The sequence below is a fragment of the Heptranchias perlo genome, chromosome 7 (genome assembly GCF_035084215.1).
Source record: "Heptranchias perlo isolate sHepPer1 chromosome 7, sHepPer1.hap1, whole genome shotgun sequence".
Classification (NCBI taxonomy): Eukaryota; Metazoa; Chordata; class Chondrichthyes; order Hexanchiformes; family Hexanchidae; genus Heptranchias; species Heptranchias perlo.
Window position 1 is genome coordinate 66,893,335 of NC_090331.1, and position 27,125 is coordinate 66,920,459.

The window sequence follows — 27,125 nt, forward strand, 5'->3', positions numbered from 1 at the left end:
TTAAAAATTGGAAAATAAACAATTAGAACCAAACAAGAATAATCCTGGTACAAATACAGTTTTGTACAATATACTTGGTCCATATTTATTGCACAAAAAATTCTAATTTGCCTATTTCAGTTTTGTAAATGGCTCACTATTTAAAAAGTATATACCATACATTGTAAAATGATTTCTTGTTATGACTAGCTAACAAGCCATAAAGTGAAACTGCTGCCATAGAGAATAAGCAGTTATGTCTGATAGTTAAGGTCCTTCCAACAAACTACCAATAAAGTTGAAAGATTGCCATATCTCAAGTTAGATAATCATTCCCCTGCAAAGTGACAAATAGGTTTACTCAAGGCTTCAGTGGCAGTCCAGCCAATGCTTATGATCTTCTGATGTCAATGTATTCATAAATTATCTACCCAAGAACAGAATTATTATAGGTTGACACTTCTTCAACATACACCACTAATATTTTGATCATGAAAATGTTGATGTATAATGACATTCTGTAAATAACTATCAACGTATTTGCATTACACAGCTATTCATCAAAGTTGCCTCTATTTGAATATTAGCAATTTATGTTGACGAAACGTTCATGTGCAGTGGGTCAAGGTGGGTGGATAATTTAATTTAACTTTGACATATAAGCATAGATTTTCTGAGTTCTTGCCCTTTGCAAAGCTTGCATTGGAAAATCACAGGTAGTGAGCGCGCATTATTCTGATGCATGGTTGAACCATGCGAGGTGGGTGAGGAATCAGAAAATCTACCTTATATTGCAACATATTCTTCAAGGCATGAGACAGATCGATTGGGGTTACACGATGGTGAAGGATCTTAAATGGAAAGTGCTTTAATTTTATTGTTGCCAGTAGTGAACTTTACAATGCAATGTGTCAGTATCTTATCAATGTATGTACTGACCTATGCCAATTTATATTGCAATACTGGCAAAGAATCCAAAAAGCTAAACATACTCTAATTAAACACTGATACACATAAATAAAAAAGGTGGGTAATCATGAAATATTACATTTTTAGGTACACTGATTGACATGTAGCAGTGTCATGTAAATGGCGGAATTATTGCTGCATAGAATGCTTCAAAAAACTATGAAAATGGAAACTGTCCCGGTATGAATAAAAAGCTAACATCAGTTTTACAGTAATACGCAATGGTGGATCATTGCAACCAAAGTCAAATTCAGCTTAGGAGATGGATACAGTGGGGGAATTTTAACCCACTGACCCACAGAAGCTGGGCAGGGGGGACAGTTAAAATGGAGCAGGGGGCTTACCCACTCCATTCCCGCCCCGATCTGACTGACTGGAATTTTAGGGTGGCAAGGACACCCACCCCAAGCTGGCGGGGACCTGCATAAATATCCAGATAGGGCTTTGATAACATCATCGGAGCCCAATCTGCTATTTTACTTGTGGCCGGAATGGAGGATCAGTGGTGGCTTCCCTGCCAGGCCAAACCTGCTGGGAACAGGAGTTAGGGCCAGACGAGGCCCAGCAAAGTAAGTTTTTTAAAAAACGTTTTGTTTCCTTCTGGGCGAGAAGGAGCAAGGTGACTTTCCAGGCCCCACAAGAAAACCTTGGGCCTCCCCTGCCCCGGAGTTCATCCCCCTCCCCTGACTGGGATTCCTCTCGCAGCCAATTACATTGTGGCGGGGACCGTTCCCACAGGTGCCCTGTGGCAGTCTCCGAGCAGCATAATTTAACTGCCGGGCAGCTGCTTCCCACTGACTTCCCAGTCCTTTTGGTCGGGAAGTTGGTAAGAGGCCCAACTGTTAAAATCTGCAGAGCCTCCTTGCTGTCGCTCCCGGATGGTTGGTTGGATGAACAGGACCTTTCTTTTAGAAATCTATGCTGACTATAGGTTAACTTTAGCCTAATCCGCCCGGCAGGAAACTGACAGGATCGGATCGGTCGCTCATTTTACAGCCCATTTGATTTAACTCTTCATTGAATTCAATGGAAAGTAAAATTAGTCATGGTGTAAAACGGGCAGATGATCCCATTGTATGAGTTTCCCGCGTGGTGGGTTAGGCTAAAATTATCCCCATATTTTCCGTCCCTGGATGTTTTCTTATCTCAACTTTTAACAATGATTCTAGTATCTTTACCACTGACGTTAAGCTAACTGGTCTATAGTTTCCTGGATTAGTTCTATCTCCTTTTTTGAAAATAGGAATTACATTTGCTGTCCGCCAGTCCTTTGGTACTATTCCTTTTTCTATTGAATTTATATATATGTTTAATTGTCCCTCTGCTATCTCCTCCCTAGTTAGTTTGAGTATCTGTGGGTACAATCCATCTGGACACAGGGTCTTGTCCTCCTTAAGTTTGACTGGATTGTCTAATATATCCTTCCTTTCTCTCTTAACTATTGTAATATCCCTTGACTTCTTCTACTAGTGTTGGTTCCTCTTTGTTAGCCTCTTCAGTTAAAAAATGAGGCAAAGTATTCAGTATTCCTGCCACTTCAGTATCATCTTCTGTGAGTTTAACTTGCTCATCCCTTAGTGGCACTATCCCTTTCTTAATTCTCATTTTGTTATTTATGTGCCTATAGAATACATTACTTTTTTTTAATGTTTGTTTATTATTTTCATTTCATATTTCCTCTTTGCCTTCCTAATTGTCTTTTTACCACTTTCCTAAACTCATATTTTGTTATCCTCTCCTTTATTGTTTATGTACTTTGCGTATCACTTTTTCTTTAGATTTAATTTTATCCTCATCTCTTTATTTATCCATGGTGTCTCATTCTTAGCTAGTTTGTTCTTATTTTTTGGTGAAATACAAGGTTTGCTATCCTCTCCGGTATTTCCTGCAATGCTGCACATTTAGTACAAGCTGTAAACACCAAAACCAGATTAGAACCTCTAGGAAGTTATGAAAAAACTGGATTTGCCTGAACAACAAGACTGTATACTGTAGCACATAACTGTTAAAGCTCCTTGAAAAATTAGGTAAAATCCGTGACCCTATACGAAGCAACCAGCCAAGTTAAACATACATCTATATCAGCCTGTGAAAAGTACTTCTCCAAAATAAAATTAGAACAATAGATCCTCACATCTGAACATTGTGTTGAAAATAGTGGGGTCAATTTTAATTTTTGGGGGGCCAACTAGCGGATCACGGCGGCAGCCTGCTCATTCTGGGGATGAAGAGGCCGGAGCAATTTTGATTCCTGGGCCTCGCTTAAATGGAACCAGCAAGCCGCAGGCACCACATGGAAGTCCTGATATAGCTTGCCGGATTCAGGAAGACCCAATATCAGGCAGCCAGCAGCAAGGTAAGTCCAGGGTGAGTGTCGCAATCGTGGGGGGACAGGAAAACCCTGGCTGGCAGCGATTGCAATTATTTTTGTGGGTCCTGGAGGAGCTCCCCTGGGCCCCATAAAAATAATTGAAAAATTACCTTTCCTGGGCCTCTTCGGCTCTATCACCAGTGAAACTGGTCGGAGAGTGCATGGCACACACTCTGGCTAGTTCTTTCCTAAAATGGCAATCAGGGTCCTATGTAAGGCATAGGATTGTTATTATTATATGCGTATTAAAAGGGGCCTATCACAGGCAGGCACTTTGCCAACGCAGCAGTAGACCCCTCTGAAGTGGCAGCTGGCTGATTGTTGGTGTCAACGCGGCAGTAAGCCTACCAACCCCATTTTGAGGACGTCACATTGACGTCAATTTAGACAAGTTAAAATCAACCCCAGCATTTCTAAAAATCCAAATATTTTCTTTTGCCTCTTAATATGATTTCACACTAACGTGGCACAAAACAATTTTTACATTATATAATTGCTATGTTTTAAAACGATAATGAGCTCTTGTATGCTCAAATCATACATGTCTAAAATCATTTTTTATACATACTGGAGTTCATCTAGATAGGGAGTTACAAGACTGAAAAACAAAAATATTATTCCAATTTTCATCCTCTGCTCAGACCAACACATTCTTTAAGTCAAACATTGTATCCCATTTTATTCAAACTGTAGCATGCATTTTGATCTACCTGAGTAAGTAGGATGCTGTCAAACAGGTTCTGGGTCTCTGACTGATCCTTAGTGATATCTGCATTAGCATGCATCCCAAAGATTTCTGGAGTCGGGTTCAAAGGAAGGGTCCTAGTATAGTTAATGTAGCTGATGTACTGTAAGGAGATTAACAGATTTAGCAGATAATTACATGGTGTACTTGCATTTTCAGTGCAACTTATGTTGTTTCTACTGTCCGTGATCTTGGAAACTAACGATTCAAAATATTCTTCTAAATGCTGTCTAGGGAAAGCAGCCAACAGATTTAAATTTTTTTGTGTAATCTGTTTTTATATCAATATTTTAGCACATTATATACATCAAGAATAAGATCTTTCTTACATCTCCTGCTGGTGGTGCATAATAAATGCCACTCATGTCAAAAAAGTAGGCATCATTTGATGTAATTTCTTTGTTGTAGAATTTATTAAGAATTGAGCGGAGTGTGCGCCGGTCCCAGTCATCAGTCACCCTACCACCATAGTTGCATTCACAGGTCATGTATCGTAAAGCATCAAGGGGCACCTCCTGAATAAATGGACATATGTAGTTGAGATCAACTGAAAGAAAACTGATCATGATGAGCCAACATTAGATGATTTTTAACATCTTTCCTTTTCAATCGCATATTTTTTCCTTTCGTTCCTGAGCTAATACTAATCACTGTGGAAAACCTTACAGATTGAGGGAGTACCTACCACAATAGCCCATGAAAATCAATAATGTAGCTATACCACACATTTTGTATCACTGCAAAATGGATTGTACATTGTAGAGATGCAAGGTGAGCTTGGCATTTTGAGTCATAGAAACATAGAAAATAGGAGCAAGAGTAGGCCATTCAGCCCTTCAGGCCTGCTCTGCCATTCAAAATGATGTTAGGCTAATTGGTCTGTAGTTCCCTGTTTTTTCTCTCCCTCCTTTTTTAAATAGTGGGGTTACATTTGCCACCCTCCAATCTGTAGGAACTATTCCAGAGTCTATAGAATTTTGGAAGATGACCACCAATGCATCCACTATTTCCAGGGCCACTTCCTTTATGGGATGTAGATTACCAGGCCCTGAGGATTTGTCAGCCTTTAGCCCCATTAATTTCCCTAGCACTATTTTTTTACTAATACTGATTTCCTTCAGTTCCTCCCTCTCACTAGACCCTTGGTTCCCTAACATTTCCGGGAGGTTATTTGTGTCCTCCTTTGTGAAGACAGAACCAAAGTATGTGTTTAATTGTTCTGCCATTTCTTTGTTTCCCATTATAATTTCCCCGTTTCTGACTGTAAGGGACCTACATTTGTCTTCACTAATCTTTTTCTCTTGACATATTAGGGTAGGGCTAGGAATACCTGGAAAAATTATTTTCAAAGAGCCAGCACAGGCACGGTGGGCTGAATGGCCTCCTTCTGTGCTGTAAGATTCTATGATTCTATGATTCTAAGGTAGTCTCACAACAATTCAGCTTTATACCAGTTGCTTTATAACTAAAGAAGAAAATGGTAAAAGAGAATGAATGCTCTCAATGGAAGGTAACTAGCTTTGAATAAAAAAATTGTGCACCATTGTTCATTTAAATTATTTCCCAATGAATTAAACACTGGTCTTTACATATAGAAGCATTCAGTTGTGCAATGTTTGTACTTTGGAGGCACAGAAACACGAGACAGCCCTTGGAATTTAACTCATTGGAAAAATAATAGACAATAAACTCTTGCTTTCCCCTTGGTGGTACTATGGTGTAGAATATTTGAAGAGCACGTTCCAGCATAATGAAGCAGCAAAATGTAGCTATGTATCAGCAGAGTGCCACTTTGCTAAGTTGTTGTAAGGCTGTGGGGAGGTTTTGAGTACAGGCCTCATTGAGGAGGGGTAAAATTGGAGGGCGAAAAAACTCCATGAGAAGCTTTCACATGCCTCCTGGAAGTCTAAAAGTGTCATTGATGAAAGTCTGACAGCAGATGGCTCTGCTGCTACCGTTGGAATGGCTTACCTCATACTGGTTAAGGAACATGTGGAGCTGTTGTACACTTATCCGCAGGTCAGTTTCATTAAACTCATAGGGGATATTCCATCCCAGTGGTCCAAATTTCCGTCTTTCCTGAACCAGTGCATGGAAGAAGCATAGACCATACAGGAGCTTTTTAAATTCATTCTGTCAGAAAAAAAAATACAGCATCCATCCCAGTCACTATGTACATTCAAGACAGCTCAGAACCTAATGTGCCCCAACAGAAACAAATTTTATACATATTTTGACCAAATTTTTAAATATATTTTCAAGCAGAATTACTGTGAATACTACAAATGTTTCCTCTCAATATATGCCAGCATTTTTAAAATGGAATTGCGATAAATGATTACTGCATCACTATCAATTATTTTGTTCGGTTATTTTAAGTTGTCTTTAGATTCGTTGATAATGTCAACAAATTTAAAAAGAACAAGTTGTCTATTTTCAGATTTTCTTCACATCCAGTGTGCATATAGAACTAGAAATCAAAATGCTGGGTCCAGCCCCAAATAAAATGTTAATTACACATTTAATTCTTAAAATCAGAATCCATATATATCCTAGATTTAAAAATATCTCTAAGTGTTTATTATTTTTGGAATTCTGTAACACCTATAAAAAGATTGTAACAATATAATTTTCAGGGGATTAAAATTGCAATGGATGTGTCATATAATAAATAGAAATGTGGTTGTCTGAAGTCACATATATGACCACTGATCATAATACTCTAGCTAGATAAATGTGTTCTACAGTTCGTCATACACAGTAATGTCCATTTACTGTCAGTGCACAGAATTTCAGCAATATCAACTACTGCAAAAAGAAGATTCTTAAAGCATCACATTATTACATCAATTAACAAACTAGGAAAACCTGTTGTTAACTGATTACGGTGAAATTTTACAATACACAGGTTACAATACACAGTACAAAAAAATTGTATTAGCCTTCTATTTCCCATAATTTCAGTTATTTCTTATCAGAAGATTGTTGTCATATTAAGTAAAAGTAAATATTATAGGAAGAAGCAGAATTGCAAACGCACAAAATGTTCTCGCAAATATTCTCTTTTCTTAATATTAATTTATGATCTTTAAATTAAGGTTAGAGGAAGTGTAATGTTCCTGTCATCTATCTTTGCATCAAGTCCTCAAAACAATTTGTTAATCCGGAACGATTTGCAATTAAAACGATACTAACAGGCTTCTTGCAACTACCGAAGAACTCTGCATCAGAAATGGGATCCATAAGATAGGATCGGATAATATTAGGTCGAAGACCCTTTGGTGCTTCATTTGTCATTTTCACACCATTCTGTAGAACGGAAACTGGGAAATTTGGAGAAGGATAGCTTGTAAGCCAAAGTCTGAAGTCAGGATGTGTAGTCTCTGGATTCAGTTCCTGCAATATAATGCCACAGATGAAACAATATTAGCTCTAAGGAAAAAAGAAAAAAAGAGGAGCCACATTAAATATAAACTTTACTGCCTTATATAAAACATCCTATCACGGTAAATTTTTCTTCCCATTTAACTTGCAGTGACCCCCACACAAACGAGCCATAAGTAAGTAACAAAATTGTAATGTACCGGGATAATGCCAATTTTCTTAATGTTAATATTTACAACTTACAATACTTGAACATTTCTGTATATGAATTCCTGGTAGCAGCAGTGAAGGCAATCTGAATACTTTGATCAAAATGTCATAATTGTAGTGCCTATTGTTTCTACTGCGCATTTTCCAATATTTTTGTGTACTGTGTGACTATCTTCCCAAGCTGTATATTTTTCATTTGTTTCAAATGGCATAGCTGTAGTACGGATGAACAAATTTAAGCCTGGAACAATATTATATGTACCAACACAGCATGAGGCAATCGGTAGCACTATATCGAAAAATGAAATGGCTTCATTGTAAAGTTTGTAAGGAGCATTGGGATAGAGCCAAGACCTGGAATTATCGATTACTGCACATCACTGAAGCAAAAACAGAGCCTGAGCAGGGACAATATGTCACAGTGGATGAGAACAATGTACTTTCATCTGTGAGACTTGAATTCAAATTCAACACAAAATGATGGGCTGAAACTCACCTCTCTTTGATAGCTATATGAATAGCAAATTCAATTAATTTCATTGATAACAGTCCACAGCACAAAACTGTCCAAATTCTGTACAAATTTCCCTAAATTGGCAACCTCAATCAAAGGAACTACAAGGATGGAGGTGTTGGAATGAAAGAATTCATACTGGTGTAGCAGGGCTGGACTTCTGAAACTCTGGTCAAGGGACATTGTTGGGATACAGTAGAGGGAACTTAAAGGAAAAATTGGGGCATAATCTCAGTACAGGACACACTATTACGTGTATTATTTAACAACTTAAAAAAAAACAGCTAAAAATGTAGAGTATGTTTCTCTATTTTATACTTTAACTTTTTCACTAATATCAGCACTGGCAACAAAGTTTACCTGCTTACCTCTTGGGCATAAAGCTTGGTGAAATCGAATAAATTGCAAACAGAGCGAAGACTTTAAAAACGGGAATTTGGTGAGAGTGGGAATTCAGTGCAAAGGGGGAAGGAGGTGCCAAGTAATTTAAACCAATGGGCAACAGTGAATAAGTAAATATATAAATAATCAGTAATCAATGAGATCTAAAAGGATAAAATTAAATAGGTAGAGGATACCATATATATATAAATAACATATAACATAATACAAGCTCAGGGTTTCTGAGCTTGAGAAGCAGTTGGAGTCACTGCAGGACATACGGGAGGCTGAGAATTTCCTGGAGCGCACGATCCAGGAGGTGGTCACCCGCAGCTACAGAGAGTTCAGGAGGATAGTAAGTGAGTGGTCATCCGGCAGAGTAGGAAGAGGCAGGCAGTGCAGGAATCTTCCGGGAGTGTGGCACTCTCAAACCATTTTTCAATGCTGAATACCGGTGAGAGTGGCGACACCTCGGGGGAGTGTAGTTTAGAGTACATTGACGGTGCCATTGGGCAAATGACTGCACGGGGGGCACAGTGAAGTGTATAAATGCAGTGGTCATAGGGAATTTGATTGTCGGGGGGATAGACAGGTGTTTCTGCAATCGCCGACGTGAGTCTTGCATGGTGCGTTGCCGACTTGGTGCCAGGGTAAAGGACATCACTGAACGGTTGCAGAATATTTTGCCGGGGAGGTGGGGGGGGAGAAGGGGAACAGCTGGATGTCCTGGTCTATGTTGGAACATATGACATAGCTAGGAAAAGGGTTGAAGTGCTACAGAGTTTCAGGAACTAGGGAGGAAGTTAAAGAGCAAGACCTCAAAGATAGTAATCTCTAGATTACTCCCAGTGCCACATGCTACTGAGTATAGGAGCAGTAAGATAAGAGAGGCTGGAGAAATGGTGCAGGAGAGGGCTTCAGATTCCTGGGGCACTGGGACCAGTTATGGGGAAGAACGGGCCTGTACAAGCTGTATGGGTTGCACCTCAATAGAGCTGGGACCAATGTCCTCACAGGGAGGTTAGCTAGTGCTGAGAGGGAGGGTTTCCAACAAGGAAGAAAGCAGTGCTGGATCTAGTTCTGGGGAATGAAGTGGGACAAGTGGGGTGTGTTTCAGTGTGGGGGCATTTGGGAAACATTGATCAAAATATCATTAGGTTTAGAGTAGTTACGGAAAAGGACAAGGAACAGTCAAATGTGAAAATACTTAACTGGAGGAGGGTTAATTTCAGTGAGTTGAAAAGGGATTTGGCCCAGGTGGATTGGAATCAAAGATTGGCAGGGGAAGGGACACCAGGATGAAGCATTATAGAGGAGATACAAGGTGCACAGAGGACTGGGAGAGACAAACAGTATAATAGAATAAAGAGTAGTTCAGAAATAGGAGGGATCAGACAGAGGGGAAATGTGAGGCAGACCAAGATGAGTTTGGGGTGTATGTGCGTAAATGCACGGAGTGTGGTAAATAAGGTTGGTGAGCCACAGGTACAAGTAGTCACATGGGATTATGAAATAGTGGCATTAACGAAGACCGGGCTCAAACAAGGGGAAGAGTGGGCACTTAATATTCCTGGCTACAATGTATTCAAGAAAGATAGGGAAGGAAAAAAAGGTGGGATGGCAGTATTGATCAAAGATACTATTACAGCACTAGAACGGGATGATGTACTTGAGGGTTCAAAGACATAATCTATTTGGTTACAATTAAGGAACAATAGAGCAGCTATTACACTGCTGGATGAGTACTATAGGCCACAAAATAGTGTGAAGGAGAGGAGCAAATTTGCAGGCAAATTGCAGAAAAATGCAACAATTTTAGAGTAGTGAGAATGGGGGACTTCAATTATCCTAATATAGACTGGGAAAATAACAGTGCAAAGGGCAAAGAAGGGGAGGAATTCCTGAAATGTGTACAAGAGAACTTTCTTGTTTCCAACCCAACGAGGAAGGAAGCAGTGCTGGATCTAGTTCTGGGGAATGAAGTGGGGTAAGTGGGGCATGTTTCAGTGGGGGAGAATTTGGGAAACAGTGATCACAGTATCATTAGGTTTAGAGTAATTACGGAAAAGGACAAGGAACAATCAAATGTGAAAATACTTAACTGGAGGAGGGTTAATTTCAATGAGTTGCAAATGGATCTGGCTCAGATGGATTGGAATCAAAGATTGGCAGGTAAAACAGTAAATGTGCAACGAAAGGCCTACAAAGAAGAAATAGTTCGGGTACAGACTAGTGGGAAAGGAAGGGCATCCAAACCTAAAGCTCCACGGAGAACTAAATATACAGAGATTAAAATGAAACAGAAAAAGGAGACTTATGATAAATGACAGGCTCATAATTCAGTAGATTACCAAGCTGAATACAGAAAGTACAAGGGGGAACTGAAAAAGGAAATAAGTGTGGCTGATACAGTATATGAGAATAGATTAGCAGGTAATGTAAAAGGGAACCCAAAAGTCTTTTATAAACATATAAATAGTAAAAAGGTAGTCAAAGGAAGGATGGGGCCAATTAGGAACAAAAAAGGAAATCTTCTTGTAGAGGCAGAAGGCATAGCTGAAGTACTGAATGAGTACTTTGCATCTGCCTTCACTAAAGAATTGTAAACAATTTTACAACACCAAGTTATAGTCCAGCAATTTTATTTTAAATTCACAAGCTTTCGGAAACATTTACCTGAGGAAGGAGGAAGTCTCCGAAAGCTTGTGAATTTAAAATAAAATTGCTGGACTATAACTTGGTGTTGTAAAATTGTTTACAATTGTCAACCCCAGTCCATCACCGGCATCTCCACATCTTCACTAAAGAAGAGGATGCTGCCAATGTCACAGTAAAGAAGGGGGTAATAGAGAAGTTGGATGGATAAAAATAGATAAAGAGGAGGTATTTAAAAGGTTGGCAGCACTCAAAGTAGAAAAGTCACCCAGTCCAGATGGGCTGCATCCTAGGTTGCTGAGGGAAGTAAGGGTGAAAATTGTGGAGGCCCTGGCCACAATCTTCCAATCCTCCTTAAATATGGGGGTGGTGCCGGAAGACTGGAGGATTGTAAATGTTACACCCCTGTTCAAAAAAAGGGGAGAGGGATAAACCCAGCAACTACAAGCCAGTCAGCCTAATGTCGATGGTGGGGAAATTTTTAGAGACATTAATCCGGGACAAAATTAATTGGCACTTGGAAAAATACGGGTTAATAAATGAAAGTCAGCATGGATTTGTTAAAGGCAAATAGTGTTTGACTAACTTGATTGAGTTCTTTGATGAGGTAACGGAAAGGGTTGATGAGGGCAGTGCAGTTGATGTTGTGTATATGGACTTTCAAAAGGCATTTGATAAAGTACCACATAATAGACTTGTTAGCAAAATTGAAGTCCATGGGATTAAAGGGGCAGTGGCAGTGTGGACAGAAAGCAGAGAGTAGTGGTGAACGGTTGTTTTTCAAACTGGAGGGAAGTGTGCGGTGGTATCCCCCAAGAGTCTGTGTTGGGACCACTACTCTTTTTGAAATATATTAATAACCTGGACTTGGGTATACAGGGCATAATTTCAATGTTTGCAGATGACATGAAACTCGGAAATGTAGTAAACAGTAAGGAGGATAATAACAGACTTCAGGAGGATGTAGCCAGACTGGTGAAATGGGCAGACACATGGCAGATGAAATTTAACGTAGAGAAGTGTGAAGTAATTCATTTTGGTAAGAAGAATTAGGAGAGGAAATTCAAAATAAATAGTACAATTTTAAAGGGGGTGCAGGAACAGAGAGACCTGGGCGTGTATGTACACAGGTCTTTGAAAGTGGCAGGACAAGTTGAGAAGGCTGTTAAAAAGGCATATGGGATCCTTGACTTTATAAATAGAGGCATAGAGTACAAAAGCAAGGAATTTATACCAGAGCTTTATATAACACTGGTTAGGCCCCAGCTGGAGTCTTGTGGCCAATTCTGGGCACCACACGTTTTGTCAAGGTCTTGGAGAGGGTGGAGAGGAGATTTACTAGAATGGTGCCAGGGATGAACGACTTCAGTTACATGGAAAGACTAGAGAAGCTGGGGTTGTTCTCCTTAGAACCAAGAAGGTTAAGTGGAGATTTGATAAAAGTTCAAAATCATGAAGGGTTTTGATAAAGTAAATATGGAGAAACTGTTTCCAGTGGCAGAAGGGTGGGTAACTAGAGGACACCGATTTAAGGTAATTGGCAAAAGAGCCAGAGGAGGACTTTTTTCATGCAATGAGTTGTTGCGACCTGGAATGCACTGCCTGAAAAGGTGGTGGAAACAGATTCAATAATAACTTTCAGAAGGGTATTGGATAAATACTTGAAGTGGAAACATTTGCAAGGCTATGGGGAAAGAGCAGGGGAGTGGGACTAATTGGATAGCTCTTTCAAGAGCCGGCACAGGCATGATGGGCCAAATGGCCTCCTTCTGTGCTATATGATTCTATGAAATGATGAAAGCTATCTTCACTTTAGTGATTCATCTTCTGCCTGTTAAGAGCATGGGTAAATTTTAAATTGGGACACCCGGCGTAAACGAGACGATAGCAGCCGGAAAATGGCTTACTATCCTGTTAACACCAGCACTCCAGCCCCCGCCATCCTCAAAGGGGCCTTCTGCTAGGCAGTGCCTACATAGGATGCCAGATACAATTTTGACAGGCAATTGGGTGGAGTGTGCGATGTGCACAGCAGGAGGCACCAAAAAGGTATTTTTAAATTAGTTTTGTCAGGCCAGGAGTACTAGCCAGGTCAGCCTCTGAGCTGCACGAAATGGCACTGGCTCACCGGCAGCATGGTGATGAGGCCTGGTCCTCAAAATGGAACAGGCCTCCAGCTGGCATGATCGGGCAGCCGGCCAGCCACCCAATAATTAAAATCTACCCCACCATTTTGGGTCTTTACTTATTCCCCAAAACCACTCCAGTAACATCTATAGTAGGGAACATGTTTAAGGGCATAAAAGAAGCAGCAGCAGGCCATACAAACCCTCGAGTCTGCTCCGTCATTCAATAATATCATGGCTGATCTTCGACCTAACTCTACTTACCCGCCGCCCTATCCCCATATCCCTTTATTCCCTTAGAGTCCAAAAATCTATCGATCCCAGTCTTGAATATGCTCAATAACTAAGCATCCACAGCCCTCTGTGGTAGAGAATTCCAAATATTCACAATACTTTCAGTGAAGAAATTCTTCCTCAGCTCAGTCCTAAATGTCCAACCTAAGACTATGCCCCCTAGTTCTAGACTCTCCAGTCACGGGAAACAGCCTCTCAGCATTTACCCTGTCAAGCCCTCTTAGAATTTTATATGTTTCAATGAGATTACCTCTCTTTCTTCTAAGCTCCAGAGCGTATAGGCCCATTCTACTCAATCTTTCCTCATAGGCCAACCCTCTCATCCCAGAAATCAATCTAGTGAATCGTTGTTGCACCGCCTCAAAGGCAAGTATATCCTTCCTTAGATAAGGAGACCAAAACTGCACCCAGTACTCCAGGTGCGGTCTCACCAAAGCCCTGAATAATTGCAGCAAGACTTCCTTACTCTTGTACTCCAACCCCCTTGCAATAAAGGCCAACATACCATTTGCCTTCCTAATTGCTTGCTGTACCTGCATGTTAACTTCCTGTGTTTCGTGTACAAGGAAACCAAAATCTCTCTGAACACCAACATTTAATAGTTTCTCATCATTTCAAAAATATCCTATTTTTCTATTTTTCCTACCAAAGTGAATAATCTCACATTTCCCCACATTATACTCCATCTGCCACCTTCTTGCCCATTCACTTAACCTGTCTATATCCCTTTGCAGGCTCTTTGCATCCTCCTCACAGCTTACTTTCCCACCTAGCTTTGTATCGTTAGCAAACTTGGCTACATTACACTCAGTCCCTTCGTCTAAGTCATTAATATAGATTATAAATAGCTGAGGCCCAAGCACCGATCCCTGGGGTACCCCTCTAGTTACAACCTGCCAACCCGAAAACCTATTTATTCCCACTCTCGGTTTTCTGTCCGTTAACCAATCCTCTATCCATGCGAATATATTACCCCCAATCCCATAAGCTCGAATCTTGTGTAACAATCTCTTGTGTGGCACCTTATCAAATGCCTTTTGAAAATCCAAATATACTGCATTCACTAGTCCACTGGTTCCCCCTTATCTACCCTGTCAGTTCCATCCTCAAAAAACTCTAATGGATTTGTCAAACATAATTTCCCTTTCGTAAAAGCATGTTGACTCTGCCTAATCATATTATGATTTTCTAAGTGTCCTGTTGCTATGTCCTTACTAATAGATTCCTGCATTATCCCGAACACTGATGTCAGACTAACTGGCCTGTAGTTCCCTGTTTTCTCTTTCCCTCCTTTCTTGAATAGCGGGGTTATATTTGCATCACATAAGATATTGTCAATGATCTACTAAGGAGCACAAATATCATAAGTAGCAGTCAACATGGTTTTAGAAGTGATAGGTCATGTACAATAAACACATTAAAATTCTTTGAAGAGAGAACTCGGCTAGTGTTATTCAGAATCATTTAGACCAATTAAACATTTGAGCAGAAAAAAGCAATTGGATTTTAATACAGATAAATATAAGGTAATGCCTATAGGAAGAAGAATGTGTGGGGATGGTGAAAAGGATCACTGATCTTACTGTAAAAATATATAGCCAGTGTGAAGCACTTGTCATTAAGGCACATTGGGTACTGGGATTATCAGGGGCATAGGATTACATGTCAGAACAAGTTAGAAGGAGTACAGGTCACTGGCGAGGTCAATACTGGAGAATAGAATGCAGTGCCGGTAATGCTCAAAAAGTAAAGAGCTCAGAGAAGATTGACAAGGATGATTCCAGGCCTTAGCGGACTAAATTTTGAAGAAAGCGTCAGGCAACTATTTATTTTTTCTGGAGAAAATGATAGAAGAGACATGATGGCCTAGAAATTGTTTGACGACACACTCATCTTACAGGTGTAAAATGGGCACCAAAGTGTCAATATGGCGAGCAGCATATGCGTACACATTTGATGCTGGAAGCCTCAACAGTTGCAAGGCCCTTTGTATACACCTTATGTAAATGAGGCCTGAGGGGTGTGCCTCAAGCCTACCCTGCCAATGCAAACCAATTTTGAGGCCAATATGTCTTTGTAATAATCAAGGGTATAGTCAAGGTTAAGATAAGTAAGCTTTTTAGCTTAGACAGTGAGCTGGAGGACAGAATTATATAAATCACAAAAGATTAGAGATTGAGAATAGCAAATGTGATTCCAATTTTCAAAAATGAAGTAAGGCGCAAGTATGAACTGGGAATCAAGATACGGGGCTAGAGGACTGGAGAATTGCAAATGTTACACTCTTGTTCAAAAAAGGGTGTAAGGATAAACTCAACAATTATAGGCCAGTCAGTTTAACGTCGGTGGGGGAAAACTTTTAGAAATGATAATCCGGGATAGAATTAGCAGACACTTGGACAAGTATGGATTGATTATGGAAAGCCAGCATGGATTTGTTAAAGGCAAATCATGTTTAACCAACTTGATAGAGTTTTTTGATGAGGTAACAGAGAGGGCAGATGAGGGCAAAGCGGTTGATGTGGTATATATGGACTTTCAAAAGGGGTTTGATAAAGTGCTGCATGGTAGGCTTATCATCAAGATTGAAGCCCGTGGAATAAAAGGGGCAGTAGCAGCATGGATACAGAATTGGCTAAGTAACAGGAAACAGAGAGTTGTGGTGAACGGTTGTTTTTTGGACTGGAGGGAGGTGTACGGTGGTGATCCCCAGGGGACAGTACTAGGACCACTGCTTTTCTTGATATATATTAATGACTTGGACTTGGGTGTACAGGACACAATTTCTAAATTTGCGGATGACACAAAACTTGTAAGTGTAGTGAACAGTGAGGAGGATAATGATAGACTTCAAGAGGAGATAGACAGGCTGGTGGTATAGGCGGACACGTGGCAGATGAAATTTAATGCAGAAAAATGTGAGGTGATACATTTCGGTAGGAAGAATGAGGAGAGGCAATATAAACTAGAGGGTACAATTCTAAAAGGGATACAGGAACAGAGAGACCTGGGAGTATAGGTACACAAATCATTGAAGGTGGCAGGGCAGGTTGAGAAAGCGGTTAAAAAAGCATATGGGATCCTGGGCTTTATAAATAGAGGCAGAGAGTACAAAAGCAAGGAAGTCATGATGAACCTTTATAAAACACTGGTTCGACCACAGCTGGAGTATTGTGTCCAGTTCTGGACACCGCACTTCAGGAAGAATGTGAAGGCCTTAGAAAGGGGTGCAGAAGAGATTTACCAGAATGATTCCAGGGACGAGGGACTTTAGTTACATGGATAAACTGGAGAAGCTGGAGTTGTTCTCCTTGAAACAGAGAAGGTTGAGAGGAGATTTGAGAAAATCATGAAGGATCTAGACAGAGTAGATAGAGAGAAACTGCTCCCATTGGCGGAAGGGTCAAGAACCAGAGGACATAGATTTAAGGTGATTGGCAAAAAAAACAAAGGTGAAATGAGGAAAAACCTTTTTACACAGCGAGTGGTGAGGATCTGGAATGCACTGCCCGAGGGTGTGGTTGAGGCAGATTCAATCATGGCCTTCAAAAGGGAACTGGATAAATACTTGAAAGGAAAAAATTTGAAGGGCTACGGGGATAGGGCGTGGGAGTGGAACTGGCTGGATTGGTCTTGCGTAGAGGCGGCACGGTCTCGATTGGCCAAATGGCCTCCTTCCATGCTGTAATCTTTCTATGATTCTAAGTGAACTGGGTAGGCTGCTATTTCCTACAGTGTCATAATTCATCCCTCTGGTGATAACTGCTGAATTGGCTGACAACCACTGCCATCCAAAAGCTGGAGGAGAGATACTTTGGATGGCAAGCAGACAATAAGCCAGCCCCAATGTGAAAAGGAGGAGTGGCAATGAACATTGCTGAACCTAACAATTCCTGTGTTTACTGCAAAATCTCCTGTCAATGAGCAACCGAGACCACAAATATACATACCCTTGAAGAATGAAAACTCCACAGGAAAAGTGATCCAACCTGGCTAAGTAGAGAAGTTAAGGACAGTATTAGAATAAAAGAAGAGACTTACAATGTTGTCAAAAAGAGTAGTAAGCCTGAGGATAGGGAGCGTTTTAGAAATCAGCAAAGGATAACCAAGAAATTGATAAAGAGGGAGATAATTGAATATGAGATTAAACCAGCAAAAATATAAAAATAGATTGTTAGAGCTTTTACAAGTATATAAAAAGGAAGAGATTAGCGAAAGTAAACGTGGGTCTCTTAGAGGCAGAGACAGGAGAAATTAAAACGGGGAATAAGGAAATGGCAGAGACGTTAAACAAATATTTTGTATCTGTCTTCACAATAGAAGACACAAAAAACATACCAGAAATAGTGGAGAACCAAGGGTCTAATGAGAGGGAGGAACTTAAGGTAATTAAGATTAGTAAAGAAAAAGTTTTAGAAAAATGAATGGGACTAAATCCTAGGGTTTTAAAAAAGGAGGCTGCAATGATAGTGGATGCATTGGTTTTGATCTTTCAGAATTCCTTAGATTCCAGAACGGTTCCCATGGATTGGAAGGTAGCAAATGTAACCCTGCTATTCAAGAAAGGAGGGAGAGAGAAAACAGGGAACTACAGGCCAGTTAGCCTTACATCAGTAGCAGGGAAAATGCTAGAATCTATTATTAAGGATGTAGAAACAGGGCACTTAGAAAATCATAATATGATTAGGCAGAGACAACACGGTTTTATGAAAAGGAAATCATGTTTGACAGATCTATTAGATTTTTTTGAGGGTGTAACAGGCAGGGTAGATAAGAGGGAACCAGTGAATGTAGTATACTTGGATTTTCAAAAGACATTCGAAAAGGTGCCATGCAAGACATTGTTAAACAAGATTAGGGCCCATGGAATTAGGGGTAATATATTAGCATGGATTGAGGATTGATTAACGGACAGAAAACAGAAAGTAGGAATAAACAGGTCATTTTCAGGATGGCAGGTTATAACCAGTGGAGTGCCCCAGGGATCGGTGCTTGGGCCTCAGCTATTTACAATCTATATTAATGACTTAGATGAAGGGACCGAGTGTAATGTATCCAAGTTTGCTGATGATACAAAGCTAAGTGGGAAAGTAAGCTGTGAAGAGGACACAAAGTCTGCAAAGGGATATAGACAGGTTAAGTGAATGGGCAAGAAGGCGGCAGATGGAGTATAATTTAGGGAAATGTGAGGTTATTCACTTTGGTAGGAAAATGAGAAAAATAGAATATTTTTTAAATGGTGAGAAACCATTAAATGTTGGTGTTCAGAGAGATTTGGGTGTCCTCGTACACGAATCACAGAAAGTTAACATGCAGGTATAGCAAACAATTAGGAAGGCAAACGGTATGTTGGCCTTTATTGCAAAGGGGTTGAAGTACAAGAGTAAGGAAGTCTTGCTGCAGTTGTACAGGGCTTTGGTGAGACCACACCTGGAGTACCGGGTGCAGTTTTGGTCTCCTTACCTAAGGAAGGATTTACTTGCCTTAGAGGCAGTGCAACAAAGGTTCACTAGATTGATTCCTGGGATGAGAGGGTTGTCCTATGAGGAAAGATTGAGTAGAATGGGCCTATACTCTCTGGAGTTTAGTTGAATGAGAGGTGATCTCATTGAAACATATAAGATTCTAAGAGGGCTTGACAGGGTAAATGCTGAGAGGCTGTTTCCCCTGGCAGGAGAGTCTAGAAATAGGGAATATAATCTCAGGATAAGGGGTCAGACATTTAGGACTGAAATGAGGAGTAATTTCTTCACTCAGATGGTCGTGAATATTTGGAATTCTCTACCCCAAAGGGCTGTGGATGCTCAGTCGTTATGTATATTCAAGACTGAGATTGATAGATTTTTGGACTCTAAGGGAATCAAGGAATATGGGGATCGGGGGGTAAGTGGAGTTGAGGTCGATGATCAGCCATGATCTTATTGAATGGTGGAGCAGGCTCGAGGGGCCGTATGGCCTACTACTGGCCCTATTTCTTATGTTCTTATGTTACCTCCTGTGGTCTGGCAGTGCACCATGTCTGAACATATGAATTTCATCAATAATCATTAGACAATCATTAATATGTGAGTGAATAGTCCTCATTAGTCACCTGCTATTTATTGTGTGCATGTTAGCTCACATATGGTTTTTATAGGGAATAGAAATGCATAAATTAGTAATGGATTCAGTACATATTCAAGTATTAGTTTGCAGTGGTTGGGGGTGAATGGAATTAATTGAGGTAGAAGCTAACTTTTATGACCATCAGCTGTTATACAGTTTCAACTACAATATGATTTAGAGATATGAATCAAGATGATGAGCTGAAGGTGAACAACTAAAACCATAAGATGCAAATAAAATTAAAAAAATAATAAAGGTTTCATTTTAGATTCAGCTAGTGCAATTTCCAACACGATGAACTGGAGTTTACAATTACATCCACCTCAATAAAAAACAACTATCCCTTTTTATATTTTCAGTAAAGACCCCAAACGTAAATCATGGGGGGTTGGGGAGGGAACTTTCGATTTGAGTCTTTTTGGGCTGCTGGTGGATGAGGCGTCCGCTCCATCTGCCCGATGCAGTCGGTGGGAGGGGAGGCCTGATCGATCTTCATGGTTGGGCCACGTTAACATTGAATCGGTGAGCTGCCGGTGCTACCCCCACTCCTTATATGGGCAGCTCGCTGATTGGGAGGGCGGGAAATCTGGTGGGGCAGCTGATTTTGATGGGCCTGCAACAACAACTTGATGGGGAGGGGTGGAAACGTCAGGAATGAAAGGCAGCAGCACTTTGTAGTGGCGGGGAAAATCTTTGCACCCCTGCAGCAGCAAAGAGATCAAATATTAGAAGCATTTAAGGATTGACACATGCAATCGACTGCAGTAAAAATGAGTGCCAGATATGCTTCCAGCTTTTCCTTACTGCAGCTATGGATCCCTTTACACTGCTAGAAATGGCTGTCTCCTGACATGTATCATCCATGGCTTGTGGGTGGGTTGAGGAACCGGTGATAGCAATGCAGGTAGGGGAGAAATTGTTTTGGGGTCTTAACGATAACATTCGACCCCGATTTGCCTGTATTAATGAGGCCCCTGCCTGTTTCCAGCAGGCACTCTGTCTGCTGAAATCGAGGTCCGCCCGAAAATCATTTTTCGGTGTAAATGGAGACAAAAATCGCCCCCATGCTTTTTAGCGCCTGCTCTTTTTGAATAGTTGATAATAAACTAAACACAAATTTTTTACCGCACAGACTCTTTCTAATGTCGGCATCCATGATGTTGCCAGATGACAGTTTTGTAATACCACCCAGGAGCCTTGCTTCACAGCCTTCTCAATCATGCTCATGGCTATTGGCCCTTGACCCTGTCCAAGGGATAGAGAGCTTAGCTTGGATCCGCCAAATCCCTGTACAGACAGGACATGTTAGTTAATATTTTTAAATGCAATATGTGCAAATATTATTTCCATTTTAAAACACAATTAAAGGATTGCAGTATTATCTGAAAGTTTATTTTTCTGTGCAATAATGAGCTATTCAGTACAAAGACAATAAAGCTTTTTTATAAGAATTATTTATACTTGGACGTATGGAGATGTTTTTATATTGGTTTTCTTCTCTAACCCTGAGTGGTTCCAGTGAGGATAATAATAGGTGACACTGGTACATTAACAGACAGGGAAAATGCAAATTCAAGCCAAATTGTCCACACAGTGAATGTCCAATTTCAGTTAGATGACAAACAGAATCCAATACTGCACTTATATTACAGCATAGCTTCCAACAGCAGTACTGCAATATAAATGAGATGGCACAGTAGGGCCAATTTTCCAAATGCATATCTTGGCACCAAGCTTTGTCCACTGGAAGCATTGAGAAGGTTTCTGAAAGCACAGAGAGAGGTGGGAAGACACAGGGAACTGGGCAGTGAGTTCCAGAGGACAGGAACGTAGTGGCTGAACAAGCAACCACGAATGGAAAATGGGAGGGAACAGGAGGACCAGAACAGGAGAGGGCACATGGAGGACCAGAAGGCTGAAGGAAATCACTACGGCAGGGTGGGTCACGGCCATGGAGGAATTTAAAAGTGAGGACAAGAAATTTGAATGCAACATGCTAGGGACGGGGAGCCAGTGGAGCTTGGAGAGGATGGGAGTGCAGGACTTTATGAGAGTAAACTTGCAGGCTGCAGCACAGATAATAACTTAGCACAGAACCTGGATCAAAGCTGCTCTCTCAAGTCTATTTAATTCAGTTCCGCACTTATCAACTGAGCTATCAGGGGAGCCCAAATAGTTTTATCATAATGTTGCATGTAACTGAAAGGCAGTTAATCGATTTCAGAAAGGAACGAGGTAAAAATCAGTAAGTTGCCTTAATGTACAGAGATGGTTAATAACAATAACTTGCAGCAGCTAAACCAGATTTGAAAGTGTCTCCAGAACGTGTTAGATTTTTATTATGTGGTTAGAAAATTATTCACATAAGTTTTGGTCACTTTGGCCCATGAAGGGAAAAACTGCCTTTATGGATTTTGATAAAACCACTCAAGGTAGATAAGGTAGCAAAATGGATATGTGATCAGGACTCATTTAACGGAAGAACCTGTCACTTTCAAGGACCAGACCAAAAAAGTTTACTCAAGTGAAGAAAAATCTATTTGAGTAAATACTTGTTTAATATCATCAGCATTGCACATTGTTCCTCAATAAATGTTACCACTCCAAGTTTCCATACTCTCACTAAAATTATTGAAACCCAAACAATATATAAAATACGCCATTAGTAATAATGCCTTAGGATGTTCTTCACCTGTAAGACAGTCCCTGGGTATCTCACCTAAATGATCATACATTCATATGCGACAGTAAGTATCAAAGGCTATTCAAGATCCATGCTCAATTCTGTCCTCATCTGACCTCTACACAGACACACTTCAGCAAAGGTCACTAACTAGCAATCAGAAGCTGGAACCCTGTCAATCTTTTTTAACTCCCACCTTAACCCAGGGGCACTAAAGCTAAATGATACACCCCTACCACCATCCCAGATGATGTTACCCAACTCAGTATAGGCTAGGCAATGAACCTGGGTCCTTCTGGTTCCTTGTAGCTCACCTGCTCACTGTCTTAACAAGCTGAGCTATCACAAACAAAACAACTATACTCAACACACAATCAACACAGGTACCAAAAATACACTTTCTTTTAATACTCTCGTATATTTTATTTAGATAGTTCTACATTGTTTTGTCATTATCTTTGGCAATTAACTTTGGACAATTTTATCATGTTAAGGAACTTGCAAATTTAATTCTGTATTTGATTTTTATTCAGCAAATCAGTTGGTACATTTGGACATACCTGATCTTCAGCAAACTTGAGGAGGGCAGCCATTGGGTCAGCACCAGGTGACAGGATAAATATAAGTGGTGCAATGCAGTGACTGTCACCAAAAGCACTACCCAAATCAAATGGAGGAGGTTCAATGAATTGTCGACCAAGGTTAGCAGTCACATATTCCTGAGTCATTGGAATAATCTGAAGAAAGAGAGTTGACTTTTTAATGTATGACCTGATAGCTTCATAGAAAAGGCTACTACTGTCCAACCATATTGCTTCGAAAATATTAGCCAAGAAATTGCTGCTGTTGCACTATTCAGGGATTAACTGTGAGTTTCAACTATTTTGGAAGTGCTAAAACCTGAGCGATAACATCTGAGAATTGCTGCTTTTGTAACAGGAGTAAATCGTGCTCTATCATGCTCAGACAGGAGTGTCAGCTCTAATAAGAGATCCAGCATTTTCTTAGTGACAAATTTGAAACAGCAATATTTATACATTCACAAATAGAGCACACTGAAGCATTGATCAAACTTGTACTTGTTTACATTTTAATAGTAGCGCCTTTACCAAATGGTTGTAGTGGTAGCAGCCATCTCTCCTTGTGGTACCTTATGCCTCAAAGCAAGGATATCAGAATTAGGAGATAGAGAGGGAGGCATTTCCCCAATGCTTCACATTAAACATGTGATTTAGTGCTTTTAAAAAATTGGGAGCACACCTTGGGCCCTTGGATCTCTCCAGGTTGTTTTGGGGAGTGATTTGCTCAATTGTATGCATCATGTCCTCTAGACATTTTGAAAAGTGAATCCGCAGTTAGCATCCAAGAATACAGAATGCCTTTACATGCCATAAGTAACCATAACTGGAGTCAATCCTATAGCAGTCCCACACTTGATTGAGAGGGTAACTTCATCATATGGACAAAATCAACATGCCATATGCTGGAGGTGCTTTCACAAAAGCATCCTTAAATCGGTAAAAGGTTATCCATTGATAACTTTCTCATCAATAAAACGGATAAAGTTCAAAGACCTTGGGCGCCAAATTGGGCCGTGTAGCGCCCGTTGTTTCGGTGTTACACGGCCTCTCCGACATCTAAGATGGCGTCTTGGATGCGCATGCACGTTTCCTGCGTGATGGGCGCCAGAAGCCATCTTGGTGTAGGAGTTTGCGCACGCGCAGATAACGAACGCTGGAATCATGTAAAGTAGGGAGAAAATGTCTTCAATCAGTGTACAACGCTGATTTAAAGTGATAGACACCATTTTGGGACTTAACGCTCAACTCAACGCACAGTCTTAACCCCGACCATCTGAACGTGTCTTAGAGTGTCTGGAAGACCCCCCACCGCACTATTTAAAGGGACCATGCAGGATTTACAGGTTAGTGGCTAGATTATTGCTTCTGGCTGCCAAGACATTTGTAACTGTTTTTGGAGTTCTCCTAGACTTGAATACTAGAACGCGGGGACATTTAGAGCAAGGACGTGCAGGAGTGAAGTTAGGAAATGCTTCTACATGCAAAGGGTGGGAAACGTTTGGAACGCTCTTCTGCAGACGGCAGTTGATGCTAGCTCAATAGTGAATGTTAAATCTGAAATTGATAGATTTCTGTGAACCAAGGGGGCTAAGACGAGTATATGGAGTTAGGTCACAGGTCCACCATGATCTCATTGAATCGTGGAGCAGGCTTGAGGGGCTAAATGCCACGGCCACTTGCTGCCTCTTGATATGCACCACCATCTCCTGCAAGAAAGTGGGACGTGTGCCTGGGTGATGTGCCTGTCATGGTTGAATAGCTGCCAGTGTATGTAGCCTATGAGTTGCGGGTGGGCAGCTTGAAACAGTGGTACTGTGTAAGGGTGAGAGGAAGCATCTGATTGGAAAAGTTGAGTACTGATGGAAAGAGTTTATAGGTATGTGGGGGATGGGGGGTGTAGTGCATAGTGCAGTCGGTAGGAGACGTCACTTGACAGTTGACCTCACTCACCTTGCCCACTCATGTCAAAGCATTGAACTTCTTCCTGCACTGCATCCATGTTCATGATGCTGTGCGCCTGGCATTGACTTCGTCCCCCGCTGCCTCCCACTGTCTTTTGTGTATATGTGTGGAGGGCCTCTTGCCTCCCCACCCACTGCGGATATAGAATGTCCCTCCTTCTGCCCTCCTCTTGCACCCAAGGACTCTAGTGCATCAGCAGAGAACTGTGGTGCATGCACTCTCGCAGGTCTGGTACCAATTCAGATCAGCAGATTAGTGAGGTCTGATGTGCAGATTGGAGGATGTGAGATTTAGTAGTGTGCTACCTTTATTCAATGTTTTAATATAACTCACCAGTGTTATTTTTTAATTCGTTCATGGGATGTGGGCGTCGCTGGCGAGGCCGGCATTTATTGCCCATCCCTAATTGCCCTTGAGAAGGTGGTGGTGAGCCGCCTTCTTGAACCGCTGCAGTCCGTGTGGTGAAGGTTCTCCCACAGTGCTGTTAGGAAGGGAGTTCCAGGATACATAGGGATGTAAACATAGGGATGGGATCTGCATCTGTGTTTTACATGTGCAACGTCTGATTTCTGTTCGGACTCCATGCAGACAGTAGACTGTTATTTTCAGCAAATAACAGATACAAGACACCTTTAAGAGATTTCTAAGAAACATCCTCCCTTTAAGAGATTGAGCTCCCTCTAGTGGTGCAAAGTGCAAATTGCATTGATTCCACATGCAAGGCCCGGAAAGGAACGCTGATTGCGGGTAAGTGCTCCCGTGGGTCCAAACTTGCATCCTGCATGCGCAGGGTCCGTCGGGTGCAGGGTGGTAGCGCATCGCCCAAAATGGACCCTTAAGAAATTTTTCCCCTTACTTTTAAAAAATGTCAAATATTTTCCGTTTGTCCCTAAAAGCATTTGCTGTTATCTCTTGGTTATTATGTTTACATTCTATTCTTCAGTAACTTTTATTCTCATTTTTTCTCTTTTCTAGGTCATTACACCTCTAACAGTTTCTGTTGATAGATTGTAGATTATTGCCCCACAGGTTTGAGACAACTTTTTAATTAGCTTTTATACCACGTATTTAAGTGATAAGGATTGACATTCAAACCTTGTCAGGCCTCAGGCACCGAATTACAAGCATCCTCTGGAATCTCTCTAACTTTTCCTCCCACCGACCAGGAAATACCTCATTATATGGCTCCTGAAAAACAGCATGTAAATTTGAAAAACCATAGAAAGATACACACAAAACACACACACAGATGTGGAAAAAGGATAGTCCTAATAATACTTTGCACTCCGAGAGGTCAGATTTTCACCACAATACTTCTGTAGCCGTTGATTTGCTCAAGCATCTTTGATGCCCTTATCCCTAATAAAACCTTTTACTCTCTCCTACCCTGGCTATTCCCCAGGTATGGCCCCTCTCCTCAAACACTGCCCCCTCCCAATCAAAACTGCTGTTATGACTCTCCCTCAAAAAAAGACACCATCAACCACTCTGTCCTTGCAAATTACTGCCTCATCTTCAATCTCCCTTCCTCTCTAAAGTTCTTGAACATGTTGTCGCTTCCCAAATCTGTGCCCATCTTTCCCACAACTCCCATTTTGAATCGCTGCAAACAAATGACGACATTCTTCCTCGATCTCTCTCACAGTCTGTGACACAGTCAGCCACGTTATCCTCCTCAGTTATCCAGCTCAGTGAGACAGCCCTCATTTGTTCCACTCTAACCTTTTTGATCGTAGCCAAAGCATTTCCAGCATTGGCTTCCTTCATGCCCTTGCAGTGTTACCTTTAGAGTAACCCAAGCATCTTTCCTGGACACCGTCCTCTTTTTCATGTACATGCTACTCCTTGGCGACATCTTTCTCAGACATGGGGTCTGCTTTCACATGCACACTGACAACACCAAATTCAACCTCTCCACCACCTCTGTCAACTTCTCCAATGCCTCAGTGCTGTCGGACTGCTTGTCCAACATCCTGTCTTGGGTGAGCCACAATTTCTTCCAGCTAAACATTGGGAAGTCACCGTCTTCAGCCCCCACCACAACCTCCGTACCCTTGCCACCAATTCCAGACTGTTCGCAACCTCAGCATTGTATTCAACCTCAAGCTGAGCTTCCGACCCCACATCCTCTCCATTAAAAAGGCCACTTACTTCCACCTCTGTAAC

General features: G+C 41.1%; 1 protein-coding gene across 1 annotated transcript in view; it reads right to left on the reverse strand.

Annotated features, from left to right (window-relative positions):
- Positions 1 to 27,125, reverse strand: part of dnah7 (dynein, axonemal, heavy chain 7) — a 338,773-nt gene that overhangs the window by 68,183 nt on the left and 243,465 nt on the right. The window contains 7 exon segments of the mRNA XM_067987762.1: positions 4,030 to 4,167; positions 4,394 to 4,579; positions 6,036 to 6,197; positions 7,260 to 7,460; positions 20,859 to 21,020; positions 22,977 to 23,153; positions 26,055 to 26,147. Coding sequence (XP_067843863.1) covers positions 4,030 to 4,167; positions 4,394 to 4,579; positions 6,036 to 6,197; positions 7,260 to 7,460; positions 20,859 to 21,020; positions 22,977 to 23,153; positions 26,055 to 26,147 — 1,119 coding nt within the window.